The 16751-nt window shown below is 34.4% G+C and overlaps 1 protein-coding gene across 1 annotated transcript in view; it reads left to right on the top strand.

Moving 5' to 3' along the window:
• Nucleotides 1–16751, top strand: part of LOC144432611 (proteasomal ATPase-associated factor 1-like) — a 51516-nt gene that overhangs the window by 1474 nt on the left and 33291 nt on the right. Inside the window, exons 3-10 of the mRNA XM_078120865.1 lie at nt 1071–1174; nt 2450–2539; nt 3737–3835; nt 4426–4576; nt 5407–5601; nt 6153–6244; nt 6969–7084; nt 7922–8004. Of these exons, the coding sequence (XP_077976991.1) occupies nt 1071–1174; nt 2450–2539; nt 3737–3835; nt 4426–4576; nt 5407–5601; nt 6153–6244; nt 6969–7084; nt 7922–8004 (930 nt within the window). The remainder of the gene's footprint in view (nt 1–1070; nt 1175–2449; nt 2540–3736; nt 3836–4425; nt 4577–5406; nt 5602–6152; nt 6245–6968; nt 7085–7921; nt 8005–16751) is intronic.

The following is a 16751-nucleotide window of genomic DNA, read 5'->3' as shown; positions in this document are numbered from 1 at the left end:
ATAATAGAGTAATTGGTATATTGGATCATCAAGTGATTTCACTCCAAGAGTCTTAAGTCAGACAGGATGTGCATATTATGGAATAATAATAATAATAATAATAGAACCACGTAGACATCTCATGCAATTGTGCAAATAACAATTTGAGATGCACAGAAATGTACACATCAATTTTGAAATTGAAAATGGACTAATCTTGATCAGAGCAAGGTGATCAGTTACCCAATATTTTAAACATTAAATAAACCCATACTAGTTGTACATTTTCATTCTTGTAGCAGTTTCGAACTCATCTTGTAAATAATTCATCAAGTACTGTATTTTGGCTGAAACTGTAAATCTTGAAGCCACATTCAGCTCTTATTATTGTACATATGATTCAGTGATGAAGACTTATGTCATATGGCCACTAGAGGGCATTGTATACTACAAGTATGAAAGTGACAGGCGTTGCTTTTTTGATCTTGATTGCTTCTTTCACTCAACGTTTAATGCAGTGATCTTCATATACTATAACCTTGGCCATCTTGTCATATACATGTACCATGTCTTCATCATTGAAGTTACTGTATACAATAACAGTTGAAGAAGGCTGTGATTAGGCCTAAAAAAAAATTGTCGTTTCCATTATGCTCAATTTTAGAGTAGGTAGATTTTGTTTGATGTGTGAGAGTCTAGTTCAGGTAGTTATGTTTTCCGTTGTGTTCCATATGATCTCTGTGTTATTGGTTTCTTCCCATCAGATGTACAGCCATTACAGATTGAAAGAACAGTTTTATATTGTCTTTTTAAGTTGATGTCAGTTTTGGCATCTATTTCTCACGAGAATTCACAACTATCAAGATTTTCTTGATTAATTCTTGAATTTGTAAACATTTAGTTTAGGGTCGTCATGGTGAAAAACTAGGTGGGGTTTGGAACCTGGAACCAAATATTTTTTTTAAGCCCTTGTAAATTTATTTATGCACTAGCTGATTATGAAACTACTACGAGATATGATTCCAGAGCAAGGAAAAGAATTTTTTGGGGGGTTGTGTACATTTTATTGTTGTTTGTTTTTATTTCCTAAGGTCATCCAAGTATTCATGGTGAATTAAAATCACATGGTACAGATTCTAATAACATTCCTGATATCATAGCCTCAGAAGGCTTTGTTGTAGACGATATAAATCAGGTAAGGAGTATTCTGGACAACATAAATATGATGACAAAGAATAACCAGAACAAATTTTTCTCTGTTGTCATGGTTTTCTCTTCAAAATTACAGTGCACTGTAAGTGTAAGTCCATATTTAGAGTTTGTAGTAGTTTCAAACTCGGAGCATAAATAAGTTAAGTAGTATATTTTAGCTGACTCACTTATCTTTCTTTAAATGTTATTGTATGTGATTCAATGATGTAGACTTATCATATAAAAGTGGAGTGATGATGAGCGAATGAGTGGTCGGCTTGGTATCAGCAGGTTGCAGGTTCGAGCCCCATCGCTGCCGTCTGTTTCTGAGTGGCTAAAGTCCTCGGGCAAGATTTGAACCACGACTGTGCCTCAGTCAACCCAGCTGTATAATTGGGGACCTGGTAGGATAGAGGTTGCAATGTGAATGCTTTAATCCTATGTGCTTATAAAGGCTGCAATGGATTGTATGCTCCCCAGGGAGTTGAAGTATAAAGTGTCATTGTGCCAATATAGATCCTAGCCGGGGGTAATAATTGTAAAGGGTTTTGAGCACAGAGTGGGAAAGCGCTACGTAAAAAACATTATTATCATTATTATTATTATTATTATTATTGTTATTAAAAGGTACAAGGGAATGGATATACCAGTAGTGTACAATGCCCTCTTGTGTTCATACATTGTATATCAAGTCTATGTCATTGAATCATATACAATGATTTAGCTAATAAAATCTACTAGGTCAATTTATTATGCTCTGAGTTTGGAAATACTACAAGTTATTATTCAAGAGCAAGGAAGCAATGTGCTTGGTCATATTTAGATTATTCTAGTAATGGTAACCTGATCAACTTGGAATTAACTGGATAAAAAACAAGAAGAGTTCTAACTTTTATGGTAGGAATTGGCAACGCTGCAAGTCACATGGGGTGTTAGTCTGTGATATACTGTACAACATGATGATGCCACACCTATTAGGGTTTGGTTGATGTATGAGGGCACTCCGTCACAACGTACCATAAAAGACTACAAGTGTATACCTGGTTACAAATGATCATTTATATCTGAACTTTGGGGTCTATATGTAAATCTAATGGTTCACAGTATCCTTTGGACTTCACCTGAAATTTCAAAAACATAAGTCTGTTAAGAGTATGAATATGAATTGAGAACATCACCTATATCTAAATATGTATTATGTAACACACGCACGCACACACACACACACACACACACACACACACCTGTTTAAATGTTTATCTATCTGTCTTGGTTACAGAGATCACTGGTGATGTCATATCCAGAGGAAGATGTATCATCAAAGTTTATATCACCTCTCAGCACCTTGTCAACAGTACATAATAAAAGTGTGAGTTTTAGTATTACTGTACAAAGTGTGAATTTTAGTATTACTGTGCAAAGTGTGAATTTTAGTATTACTGTGCAAAGTTAGCTTTCAGCTAGTCTCGCTGCCAGACTCATGACTATCGTCCCTAATCTTTTTATGTATGCCGAGTGGCTTAGCCGCAAGAAAAGGGGGACCTCATTTGCTCGGCATACAAAGCTTAGGGACGATAGTTACGAGTCTGGCAGCGAGACTAGCTTTCAGCTAACAATAGATACAAATTAAAAAGTTGTGAGAGTATATACAACCAGTAACACTGAAGTAAAGCACTTTCTCTATGTGCTATATTCATCTTATAGCATTCATATCAAGTGTAAAATTATACTGTTTCAATTGGTTTATTTACAAGCCTAGCATATGGATTTTCTAATGTGGTCAATAAGCAAATGAAATAGTATACTTTTACACTTGATATAGATGCTATAAACGATTGTGGTACATACAGAGAAGGCTTTACTTTGGTGTTATGGGTTGTAATCTCCCTGTGATCGTGTAAACACTTATAGAGGTTGAATGTGTGACCCCGAGAGGAAAAGTTGTTAAGAGATAACACCAGACTATGAGTGTAATTACAACAATGTCCTGTAGCAGTGCCATGTTGCAACAATAATTTCAGTTTGTGTCTGTCTTACTAAGCTGAAAGCTGATTCTCCACAGTTGTAACATTTACTATGGAAATGAGGTATATTTAGAGAGTTGGGCAACATAGTAATTTTATTACCATGGCCTACGTGAACTATATATAGACCCTGATAGCACTCGTCCACATAAATGGCGAGTGTATCGATATCCCAACGACTACATCGGCCATGATTTGCTAAACATTCTTTATTTCTACATTTAGTCACCCTTGAAAATCCTTTAAAACTGTGAAATTGGGCTCTTTGAAAGGTTAATTCTGATTGTCAGCTACTTCCAGCTCTTTTTGTCTGTGGACATTTTATCTAAACTTAGTCTAATTTTCCTCAAAAAACCGAGCGGGAATATTGCAACAGGGTCTGTAAGGAACGCAATGATAGGGCGCCCTCACACATCAGTCAACTCCTTTCATGGCTAGAGCAGGCCGATGAGGGTGAGTGACACGATGTATCTTACAATCTAATTGCAACAGAGTTTCTATCCCTTGAAAGACTACAAACTTTATTTATATCTTGTTTATAGGTAGTAAGTATTGATGTATCATCGGGAGGTGCTCTAGGTGTGTCAGCTGGAACTGATGGACAGTTGTCAATTTGGGAAACTAGAGATGGGTCTGTACGGGTGAGTTTTGCTAAATAATTTTGGTGTGAAAAAATAGCACAACTGCCAACATCGAAGCATGGAAGCTGTTGCTAACGGAAAGTAATCAAATGAATTGGATTAACAACACTTAGCATATTGTGTTGGAACAGCAGAGGCTTGTATTAACATTCATGGTTTCGTAAGAACAGTTTTACCCAGGGGAAAATTTTGCCCACATATTCAAAAGGCACTCGTAGTATTCTACGTACTGAAAGATAAGTAACCATCACTTGCAACTAACTGAACTCAAACCTGGTATCAAAATATGACCTATACATTAGATGATTACGTAATTTTTCATATGTACGAAAAAGTATAACGGAAATCCCTACTAAGCAATCAACGGTTCTAATAAATAATACCATAACACAATTGTAATGTCATAGAAGACATGTATTGACATTTATACTAGAAGAGTTTAACTGAGATTTTATGAAAGTATTTTCACTTTAGTAAAAACAAAAGTTAAAAACTCAGCTTGTGCCTCTTAAAGTATTTAAATCAATACCTTTTAACACCTTCAACCATCAGATGGGGCAATTCTTGAAACACTGTCTTTGTTATTGCAGAGAGAATTGAAGGGTCATTTAGGTGAAGTAAACTGCTGTCAATTTTTCCCATCTGGAATGGTTGTATTAAGTGGGTCAACTGATATGCAGCTGAGAATCTGGTCAGTGGAGAATGGAAGTTGTCCAGTTACATTGAAGGGCCATAAAGGAGGTAATGCTATAATTGTCACCTTTCCTGTACCAAATCACGTGAAGTACTGTCCAGTGTTAATATTTTTGCGTAGGTCTGGTAGCATAAAGGGGAAATCTGGCGAAATAGGTTCCCATAATACCTTTAGTATTGGTGGGAATCATGGTAAAATGACTTGGGAACTCTGGTAGATTTTACCTACTTACCACTCAACAAAAACACTGGTAGGGAACCGTGGTAAAATGACTGGGGAACTCGGGTACATTTTACTTACGTACCACCCAATAAAAATAAACACTGGCTGTCAGTTTGAAAATGAATATAAAATGAAGAATATGTAGAGTTATTATTAGATATTTAGTAAACTTGCATAGATTATTTTGGTCAGGAACCCTGGTAAAATACCTAATTGAGAACTAAGGAGATTCTACCTGCTTACTGCCTGTACACCAACACAGTGGTGACTCTTGTGATTCTTTCGTTCATCATAAGATCTCGTTAATGATATTTGCTGGTTACTAATACTGTAACTTTTTATTGTGTCACATGCAAAAAAAAATTGGCAATTTAGAGGCACTTTAGTTTTGTGGACAGTGCAAGGGAATATAATTCATTCTGTTGCCCCACAACATTTAATACAGCTGTTATATTGACTCCTTTCACAACAGTTGAATATAAAAATATGGGGACACCCCTTAAACTATGTTACCACTGGAAAAGTTTTTGCAGGTATTCAGCTTAAATCCAGTGCTAAAACCATGTATAGCTACAGAAGCTGTAAAAGTTCAATAAAAAATTGCAAGAAAACAGAGTTTTCTAGTCATTAAATCACTATTTCTTACTAATTTAAGGCATAACTGACACAGCCATTGTCGACAAAGGAAGGAATGTTGTGTCTTGTAGTCGTGATGGAGCAGCCAAACTTTGGGACTGTGGTCAAGCAACTTGTCTAGGTACTCTGGTCCAGTGCGACTGTCCTATCAATGGATGTGATGTCGGTGTAGCTAATAACTCAGTCAATTTAGGATCTCCACAACATACACCAAGTAAGTGAAATGCATGCTGGTTACATGGTACTTGCATATGTATGTCACATGCTAGCCCCAGAGTAGTTTGTGACACAAATGACCCATGCTTATCACATGGTAGTTGCATGTTTGTCACATGCATATCACATGGTAGTTACACAAATTGTCACATATAGTACATGCTAGCCATATTAGGTTGTATGTTTGACACATGCATGTCACATGCACATCATACATGTATGCTATCTGCATATTTTGTGTAGTGAGTCTGCACGCATCATGTTTTCTATATTTCAACTGTTTGACAGTAAATTACTAAGCATTATATTGTAACAGCATTCAGTTGAGTGCCCTATAAAATATACAGACTTGATGAACTTTTTGTTTATTTCACATTTCAAGATGTTATATCACAAAAATATGATGTCCTTTGTTTTTTTGTGTATTGGCGATATCAAGGAATGTTTCTCTTTTTCTTTGATGTTGTTTGTCAGTGCTAAAGTAGCTCAAAATAGAAGGGTGAATGTTGATTGTCATAATGTGATTATAGTAGACATGTATTTATTCAGGTGAACGTGAGATTGGTACAGAAGGCAAATTGTTGTTAGTGGCGAGAGAAGATAACATTCTACAAGGCATTGGTCTTCACAGCAGAGAGTCGGTAAGGGTTGATATTTGGAGTTGTCAGTTTAAAAGTACAGCAGTTGATTGCTTCACACATCGGAAAGGGTCAGGTTGGGGTTGGCGTTGGGGGGGGGGGGGGGGGGTCCAAGTTAAGAAAACCTAAACAGTAACTAGGGGCACTTAAACAATGCTTTCTTTGTGAGCAGAATTTACACGATTTGTGCATGATGTTTTTTCCCCCAATTAACTCTGGTTTGATGTGATGAAAATAAACCAATTTCAATGTGGTGGTCAGAGTTCAGGATCAGTATGGGGTGCCATAGTGATTCCATATCATGTGATGTCATCAAACAAAATATGCTTCAAATGGCATGATTGGGCAACTACTGAACATTCAACAAACAGTCCCGCATGCAACATACAGCCAATTTCGGCTATTAAAGTCGCTGAATCTGTTTGTGTCATAAATGTATTTTTTTATCTTCATTCATACAACATTGGTAGATAAGAACACTTCAGACATACAAACTGTTAAAAAATAAACACTGGAAAATTATGACTTAAAGTAAGGGAGGCTGTAGTCCTCAACTATTGTGACCTTCATGGCTGGTATAAAAGCTATGCCTGAACAGCACTCCTAGTGGCCAAACTGTACAAATCTTTTGTTTTTTTGCAACTGCAATGTGTTGTATTAAGTGGCTTATTTGTACTGTGTCATGTTAGTATGTTATCATTCATGCTAAGTTTCCTCTCCATGATAGATATTTAAAATGTCTGCGTCAGCAGCCTTTAATTGCTGTGCAGTGTTATCAACAACACATGTCATAGGTGGAACACAAGATGGCAGTATTTACATATTAGATATCAGGAACACAAGGTAAACCTTCAATTACTCTACTGTGTTGTCAATAACTCATGTGATTGGTAGAACACCAGATGGCAGTATTTACATAGAGATTTTTGCTGGTTATAGATTAGAATGTGTGTTATTGGAAATTTGACTTTGGCCAAAAAAGAAAGAAAGAATTCTTTCTGGTGAGGACATTTTGTGTAAAATGGTGCGACAATGCAATTTTTTTTTTATGATTCTCAACAAACCTGTTACTCAGTCTACTATTTATGGCAGTTGCTGTTCTTTTTATTTAGTACTTTAGAGCAAGTGTGTATGTGGGGCAGATATCATTTGCTAGTTCATGATTGGCTCTGCAGTTGTCTTCACTGAAGTACAAATGTAGGGAGGGTTATTTTTGTGTTTCCCCCACTATGGATCTGCAGACTGCATAGGCTGGACAAACACACAAAAAAAGATCGATGTGGGGTATTTAAGTGAAATGACAGAATCTCTTTTTTTGGCATTAGTTTTCAATCTTTATGTCATTATTTTAGATACTGAAAAGACATTATGATCACTGATCACACTGTCACTACCTGTGTTTACAACCTATCACAACACCTGGCTATATTCTAAAAAATTTGTAAAATATATGTTTTTCTATGTTGATAATCATGTCATGATAAGACGTAAATCAAGGCAGAATGGTCAAACTGATCATCTCCAGATGACAGAGTTTAAATGCAGAAAAACAAAAGAATTTTTCAAATGTGTGAGAGAGGGCAATCTTTCTAAGACGACTGTTCTGTCACATACTTGGCACATACAATGTACTGCTATTGTACATTAACATTATAAAACATTTTTTTTTGTGACTTCTAGTGAGCCATTCAAGATAATTCAAAGATCCAAATCACCAGTTTTACACTTAAAAAGTCACCACAATGGTTTTGTAGCAAGTACAGGTAAGGAAACAGTTCAGACCCAACATCGTTTCGTACTCATAATTATATGTACTTTCTATGACTGCATTTCAACATATTATTTCAGAGATAAATTATGATTTCATAAAAGAGATTATTTAAAAAAACAAATAGCATGTCCAATCTCTCGGTGTGGGTATAAATTGGACACTGACCTCTGGGTGTGTGTGCAATCTCATCAAATCCCAGAGAAATCCCTTCCCGAGTTACATCACTCGGTAGAATTCCAATCAAATCTCAACTTATGGGTAATTCTTGTATAATTGGAGAGTCATTCAGAATCTTTTCCTTGGAGAATCTGCAATGTTATTGTATAGTGGTACACAAGTCTAAAAGTCTATGTAGCTACTTATTACTAGCCTTGTATTCAGTTAGTATTAACAGTTATATGTAGCTACTTATTACTAGCCTTGTATTCAGTTAGTATTAACAGTTATATGTAGCTACTTATTACTAGCCTTGTATTCAGTTAGTATTAACAGTTATATGTAGCTACTTATTACTAGCCTTGTATTCAGTTAGTATTGACAGTTATATGTAGCTACTTATTACTAGCCTTGTATACAGTTAGTATTGACAGTTATATGTAGCTACTTATTACTAGCCTTGTATTCCGCTAGTACTAGCTGTATGAAAGGGAAAACCTATCAAAATTATCCACATTGTAACTCTTACAGCAAAAAATTATTGATAATTTGCTGGCTTACTACAAATTATGGAAGGGAATTGCCCATTCCATTATCTTCAGACCCCCTCATTTAAAAAAGTTACAACAAAGGCACTTGGCTAATTTTCCAAAATATATTTTGTCCTGCTAGATTCCTACAAACTTTTATAAATGTCTGTCACACCAGCTGGGAAATGTAGGCTGTGAGGTACATCATGTTGGGGCGCCCTCACACATCAGCCCTTTTCATGTCTGTATTGAACAGACCTGTGAGGCTGGAATGATACAACATATCTTAAAGTCTCCTGGGGTATGATGCTATTTCATTTTAGTATTTTACAAGAGATACATTACTTTTTACATCTAGAATTCACATTTCATTTAAATAGAAAATATCGTTAAGGTAGAAGGCAAAACCAAAGTTCTCAAAATTTCTCCAAACTTTGCCTATGAAAGCTTGTTCCTTGTCTTTTTGAAATAATAAAGTATTTTTTATGGGTTTACCATCTTGTTTTCAAGGAAATCACCAAACTTTTATTTTCCCATATAGCTTAAACACAGTATCTGGTGGCCATATTGGATTTGGCAGCCATATTGGATTCTAAAATGGCATCATTTTGATATCATTTTGTCCTCCATTTCAAAAAAATGTGTGGTGACCTTATATTTTTTTTCCCTCTTGATCTGAACCGAGAATGGTTTAGCATTTCTTGAACAAAGTAACAGAAAAAGTTTAAACAGTTAAATTTCCAAGGTTCGCCATTTTAAACAACAGCAAAAATTTTATCCCAAAAAATTGATAAAACTCAGTTTGTGTCCCTTTAATGAGAGTTAACTTAATTTCAATAATTATATACAAATAAGTTTAGTTCAAAAAATAAAATAGGTATTGTCCTTTGTGATGTATTTACAGGTAGTTATATCATTTGGAGTGGGATTTCATGATGGTTATAGGTTACACAAATAATAATCCATCATAACTCTGTCGTTTGACATCCTTAATGTAGGAAGCCTGTCACAGAAAATGCAGGAAATGATAGAGACATGCTATAAGATCTGAATTTTTTTCTGTTTTTTTTTTTTTTGCTTTCATATGTGGACCTTGCTCAAGTCTCTGGTTTTTTCAATTTTTATTTGAATGAAATATATATTTATATTTGTTTTAAAAACACAACTGCATTCTTTGATGGGAAAGTGGTCATATGGATAAGCATTGGGTATTTATTTTGGATCTTTAATTCATAAATAAATTTTATCATGGCTTTCTACTTGAAAAATCAATGGGAAACAGCATAGGTCAAATCTGTATTTGTAACTTAATACATTGCAAAAAGCTAAAAAAAAAATGTGTATAAAGTTTGTTATTGTACATACAGTAAGAAACATTTTACACATTTATTAATCTTTCGCAATGTATTGAGTAACTAACAAGGACTTGGTATATGTTGTTTCACATTGATTTTTCAAGTAGGAAGCCATAATAAAATTGTTTTATAAATGATAAATCCAAAATAAATACCCAATCATCATCCATATGACCACTTTTAATGATAACCCGACTGAGTGACTCCCAAACAGTCAGGTAAACGCCCACGTTGTGGATATTTTCCTTCACAAAAACTAAAAAATGGATAACAAACTCAAAACATTTGATAAATATAACTCTCACCAAAAAAAGGAAAAAGGGAAAAAACAATGTCTCTAGGGATTGGAGCCAGTTTATTTCACATGAAGAATGATATTGTGTCATATTTTTTGGTCACTGAAATATTATTATAATCACCCGTAACCATGACATCTGTTGCATAGCAGCTAGGAAAACTGAATAAAATGATTTGATGACATAATCTGTGTACACCCAAATAACTCAGTAAATAGCAATGTCAAAAAATTAATATATGTGTAAAATGTTTGTTTATTGTACATACAATGACAGACATTTTACACATTTATCAGGCTTTTGCAATTTACTGAGTTACGAACAAGGACTTTGTCTATGAGGTTTCACATTGATTTTTCACGTAGGAAGCCATGATAAAATTGTTTTATGAATTAAAAATCAAAAAATCAATACCCAGTTCTCATCCGTATGACCCCTGTAAACGATACCTGTTGTATTCTAGTAACTAGAAGTATATTTAACTTTTACTTGCTATTTGATAAAATTCAAACCTGCTGACATCAGGACATAGAAAAATACACTCATACACACCAACCTGTCAATAGTACAGGGATATTTGATATACTTTTCAAGGAGACATTAAAATCAACATGAATAGGATCCCTTTGACTCTAGATCAGTTTTATGTAAATATTTAACATTAAGATAAAATGATGTTTCATGTTGACTCATGAAATGCTGTTACAGAACCATTTACATTGTGGTACACATGATGCAGTGATGTTGATACAGCTGTTGAAATCTTTAGTAAAACGCAGACAAAATGAATGAAAAATTGGTTGTCATTTTCAATCAATCAGTCAATCAATCAAAGCCAACCAACCAATATACCAATGAGTTAATAAATCAATAAATCATTAGTTTGATTGATTGACTTTGACTGTCATTATGTCACTTTTATCAGTTTGACGTTGAACTTTCTATTGGCAATTGACCTTGACTGTGACCTTCAAGGTCAAATGTCAAATCAGTATTTCTTGCAGACTGTGCATAAGATAGACACATTGTTATTTGTTTTCATATCTTGTAAACCAGTGTACAAATTCAGCTCAGCCAGTTTCTGTCTAAGGCATGATCAGAGCCCCTCATTGAAGGGGATTTCCTGATATACCAATTACTACACATTGACTATGTATTAGCGATTCCCGGACTTGATTCAGGAGACAGAAATTTCCTACAACACCATTTCTTATACATTGCCGGTTTTAGGGAATCACGTTATGGTCATGGCTTTGTTATTTTTTCTAAAAAAGGTCGTGTTCATTCAGTACTGAATTATTGAACAATTTTAAACTCTACATGTAGAAATGTTGTGTGCACTTTAATAGTTAGTGCCATTTGGAATTTTTGATAGATTTTAGACTCTAAGTTCAGAAATGAGTTACAGACTCAGCACAATTCAGAATTTTTGTTCAAAAATGAGTTACAGATTGAGCACAATTCAGAATTTTTGATAGATTTTAGACTCTAAGTTCAGAAATGAGTTACAGACTCAGCACAATTCAGAATTTTTGATAGATTCTAGATTTACTATATTTAAAGTTCAGAAATGAATAAATAATAATAAAAAATAAAAAATGTTTAAAAAATTTTTTTTTGAAATTTAAAAAAGATCTTTGGCACAAAAAAAGATATTTACAAATATTTTACAAAACTAGAATTATATTTAAAAAGGTAGAGGGGACTCAAAAGCTTGTACAGTGTACATGTAGATGCCACAAAGATTAGTTTTATCAGGAACCCTTTCTTTTGGTCTTTAGTAATCTTCAATTAACAATTTCATTTCTGAGGTTGGCTTTTCAATAAGAAGAGTACTACCTGTAGAAAAATGAAAAAAAAAAAAAGATATCTTAAGTATCCTTATAGTATGAATATTGTAGTATTTTGTGATTGATTTTGTACACCTAACCTTCCAAGTTCAAGTTCAGAAGTCAGTTTCATCATCACAAAATAGAAGATATAAGCATTTATAAATATGTCAATGTTATTTATCCTGATTTGGAAGTGAAAGTGAGTTACTCTTTAAGAATGGTAATAGGATCATAGTATTTCCATTTTTAATGTGACCCACCTAAATAGCATTGGCACAGTTGTGAGGGTGAGTGCTGACGTAAGCACTACGTCTATGGCAACAATCAAAATATTAGCCATCTAGAGTCCAACACCTACGTGCGTGTCTTGGCATCAATAGACAAACCAGAGGCATTGTGTTAAGTTGAGAGCGCTGTATGTGTTGTGTGTGACAAGGCCAGTGTAATCTAGCTAGCTGTATGTTATCGGTTCATTTCAGGTGAATACTCTAATCACATGTATGTAGGTCAATGACGGCGCTATCGTCATTGCAACTACACTGCAGTGCATTGTGGGTAGTTGTAATGACAGGGGTAAAAGAAGGTCAAGGCATTTGTCTATAGGTTAGCATGACATCATTGGTGTCAATGCAAATTGCCTCTGTACTTTTTACTCTCAAGGTTGTGGGACTCTTCCATTTTTTTGGAGCGGGAGTGGTTGCATCATTTTTGTTGTTAGGGGTTTATAGAAAGTGTCATTTGTTGTGACTCGTGGCTGTTACTCAAGATCAAGTTCAATCTAACAGTACCTGGACACGATATTCATCTTATGCATTTTATTTCCAAAATTTGTTCATCAAATATAAATGTTGGAGATCTTTCTCCAGGGAAAGTTGAACAGTAATGCATTTATTACTAGAAAGTTTTAATTATTCAACTAGCCCCTAAGCTTTTCACGGAAAGTACCCATTTCATTTTATGATTTGTTTGTCTTGGAATAAATGAGTTTATAAAAGACTGTGAGTAGGTGGCTGCTGTATGAAATAAAAGATGGAATTCTTATAAAAAAAACTGATAATAATGATAATAAGAACAATGTAAACAAATATTAATATACACAGAGACAAATGAATGAATAAACATACATTTAAAGACAGTCAAGAAATAAAAAAATAAAAAATTTAAAAAAAAATCTTTGACTGCAAGGGGCAAATTTGGACTGTACAATATAGTTACTTTGGAATGGTAAATTGGTAATGAATGTGACATTTTGATCCATCCACTACAGACCTTGACCATGCCATGGTTTAATTATTCAGCGTTGATCTCGTCTCCAATTTACCATTCCAACGTAACTATTATACTGTACTGTCCTATTGATTCTTTGAACCATGAACAATATATTCTCCAAGGGGCAAATACTTCAAGTTTTACAATCTCATGGTGCATCTGTGAACTTTTTGGAAAAAAATGTTTGCTGAGATGTGAAACTAGTCGAAGATTTTTGAACTGTATTTTTTAAGTCATTCAGGAAAGTAATTATGCAACTTATGGAATTTTTTGCTAAAGTTAGACGAGTACCAAAATGACTATGCTCAAAGTATGTTATCCAGCTTTGTCACACAGAGTATAGGAAAGTTGTAGTTTAATCATCAATGTATTTTCTTAGCTGATATGCGCAACTGAATTCATTCATATCACGTTATTATTTATTATTTACAATCCTCAATGAACCATGTGATGAGGGATGTTACCAACTTCCGAGACTTTGGGATAATTGTCTGAAGTCAACCATGCATTGTGACTTCAGAAAACACTGACTAAGCCATGGTGGATACCAAGTGAAAGCTTTGGTGAACTACTTGTATATAAAACTGGTACAAATATTTATTAAATAAAGTTATCTTTATGAATTATATTATTGTTATTTATTTTCTTTAAGACTGAAGGGTTGTCGGTGGCTGAGTGGTTAAACCACTTGCCTCTTACCACTGCAGTCGGGGTTCGAACCCATTCAGGGTTTGATTAAATTTACCAGAATATGGGAAATACTACACCTGTCTAACCGAACATCCTAAAAATGAAATAAAATGGATCTTAATTCAATTAGCTATTGGGTAATAATTGTGTAGTGATTTGAGCACAAGATAATGTTATTGTTAGGAAAGTAGGTTGTTATCATTATTGTTATTAGGTTGGATTGGAGCCAGCTGTGTGCCCACATTCTCATGTGAACTCATGCACTGGTACGTGGGTTGGGCTTACACCAGTATACACGCTCAATTAGTTATTGTTGGAAGGGGTGCGTCAGGAAGTTGGTCGTATTCTCAGAATAGATTATTACTTGATTATAAATCTTGCGTCAATGAGGTAATGGGATGGCCACAGTGGTTGAAGCAAAAACTGTGTGAAAATAGACAATGAAAACAGCGATGGTGAATATGGAAAGACAGAATTAAGTCAGAGTTGAGAGATAATTGCAATATGGCTACGAGTAATTTGAAGATTCTCTCCTAGATTAGCAAATAAATTATCGATATAGAAAAAGCAGACAAAGATAATTAAACTTATTTCTTGAATTTCAGTAAATACCAATTTAAGATATAGGAGCACCTTTTAATGCTCTTAAAAGAGAAACAAAAGTTGTAGCAAAGTAACAGTGAAGTGTGTTTAGAATTTAATTTATTGATGTGAGCTATCCATTGAAAACAGCTGGCTATTGGCCAAACTATAGGTACTATGTCACCACTATATATATATTTATTTTATTCGTCACACAGTAAAAGAAAACTTGTATTACGCACACCACCACAAGATATGTTAAAGAGACAAGTTACGTTTCTGAAACTGTGTGAATATATTTCTTTTCAAATATACGTATGTATACATGTATTGTGAATCCCACTGAATACATGTTAAGCCTATAGAAATAATATTAACCTGAACTTTAATATCACACTTTCACTGCACTTCCAGTTAATTTGTATCCTATGGACTTCACACAGTACAGTGATGTTCACAATTTTATACTAGATATGGGGTTTCCCAAACTGAAATTAAAGGGGAAAAATGCTTATTGAGGGCAGCATGAAGTAAGCCTGAACTATTTTTTGACTTGATGAGGTGTGTAACAAAATCTCTGACAAAATAATAAGAGATTTTATGGCGTACTTATTAATTTCATAAAAGTAGAAATTAAACAACATCATATGATATGATGAGACATAAAGATGACTTTTTATGATAACTATGAACTCATACAAATATCAGTTTATAGAACAATATGCTATGAAGGGCATATGTTGTCAGATACTATTTAGGAGAGATCACTTAAGTTATGACCTAGAAAGATCTTAAAACTATTAGTATGCCACATTAACAATGTACTACATCACTAAGGACTCCATTTTCAGTGAAGTGTCATCGTAACAGTGACCCACATTATTTTGTGACATATGACATCAAATCAAAAGTAAACCAAATCAGATTTGTCATGTAATATAGGGACAGGGTGAAAAGTGAATACATTCAAATCCATTGCTCAGTTTTCTCATGGGGACAGAAACTCAGTTTAAATTTGAGTGAACTACATTGATTAAGTTTCAATCCATTTCAAACTGATTCATGTGGGGGCAGGTCTATTAATCTGTCAATGGACATTGATATGATTACATTCTTAGTAGAATAATTCAGTCTATGAGAAGACACATGCAACTTGTTTTAGTTCCCAGGGAACTATTCTGATGGTCCTTCCAGAATTATTTGTTTCCTCACTTTCTTTTTTTACTGAGTTGATCATGTACTTCTTTGCTTCTTGTGATGAAATTAAATCATACTCTAGTTCCTGATGGACCATTTCCATACTATATTATCTTCATACTATTCCATTTAGTCAATCCCGCTACTCTCGAACAGAATTCTGTGCTCCCCCCAACAGCGTTCATGTTAATAATAATATGATAATGTCGTCACATCCCCACATGATTTTAGTAAATAGACTGGAGGTAGCGTCCTGGTTGCACATTTGCATATCATAGTCAAAACTGAAACAGCTGTACCAATTAATGAATATTAATGAGCGATGATGACAGCCTGTCAATTTGTGATCATGGATTACAACTGACATGCATCGTTTACACTTCGGCCACCATGGGATGGAACGACAATTAACGCCTTGAGTAACGGGATTGATGAGACAGAATAGTATGAAGGTAACGTAGTACAGAATACGGTCCATCAGGAACTAGACTATAAAGATCAATGATATGACCAGTAATGCTGTCCAAATATGTACAATAGCGTGATACTAAATCAAATGAATCACAAAGTTTATAACATAGCAGTTCAATTTATTATTTTATGTGTCTGGTTAATAGAGACTGGAATCCATGTCACAAAGGATGTTTAAAGACTAAAGATATATATCATTTTGGCTTTTTTTTATTAATGCTTATCTTTTCTAAGTGCAAATGTAAAAAGAAGAAAATTTGTCCTTGTTAGCAGACAACATTTAGTTGAGCCCTGTCAGTTGGTGCTTCCTTTGCATATAAGTCAGTCAGTGCTTTCATTTGCATATCGGCCAATTGGTACT

Source organism: Glandiceps talaboti, chromosome 3, assembly GCF_964340395.1.
Source record: "Glandiceps talaboti chromosome 3, keGlaTala1.1, whole genome shotgun sequence".
NCBI lineage: Eukaryota > Metazoa > Hemichordata > Enteropneusta > Spengelidae > Glandiceps > Glandiceps talaboti.
The sequence above is the reverse complement of the archived record's forward strand: the minus strand, read 5'-3'. Positions and strand labels throughout refer to the sequence as shown.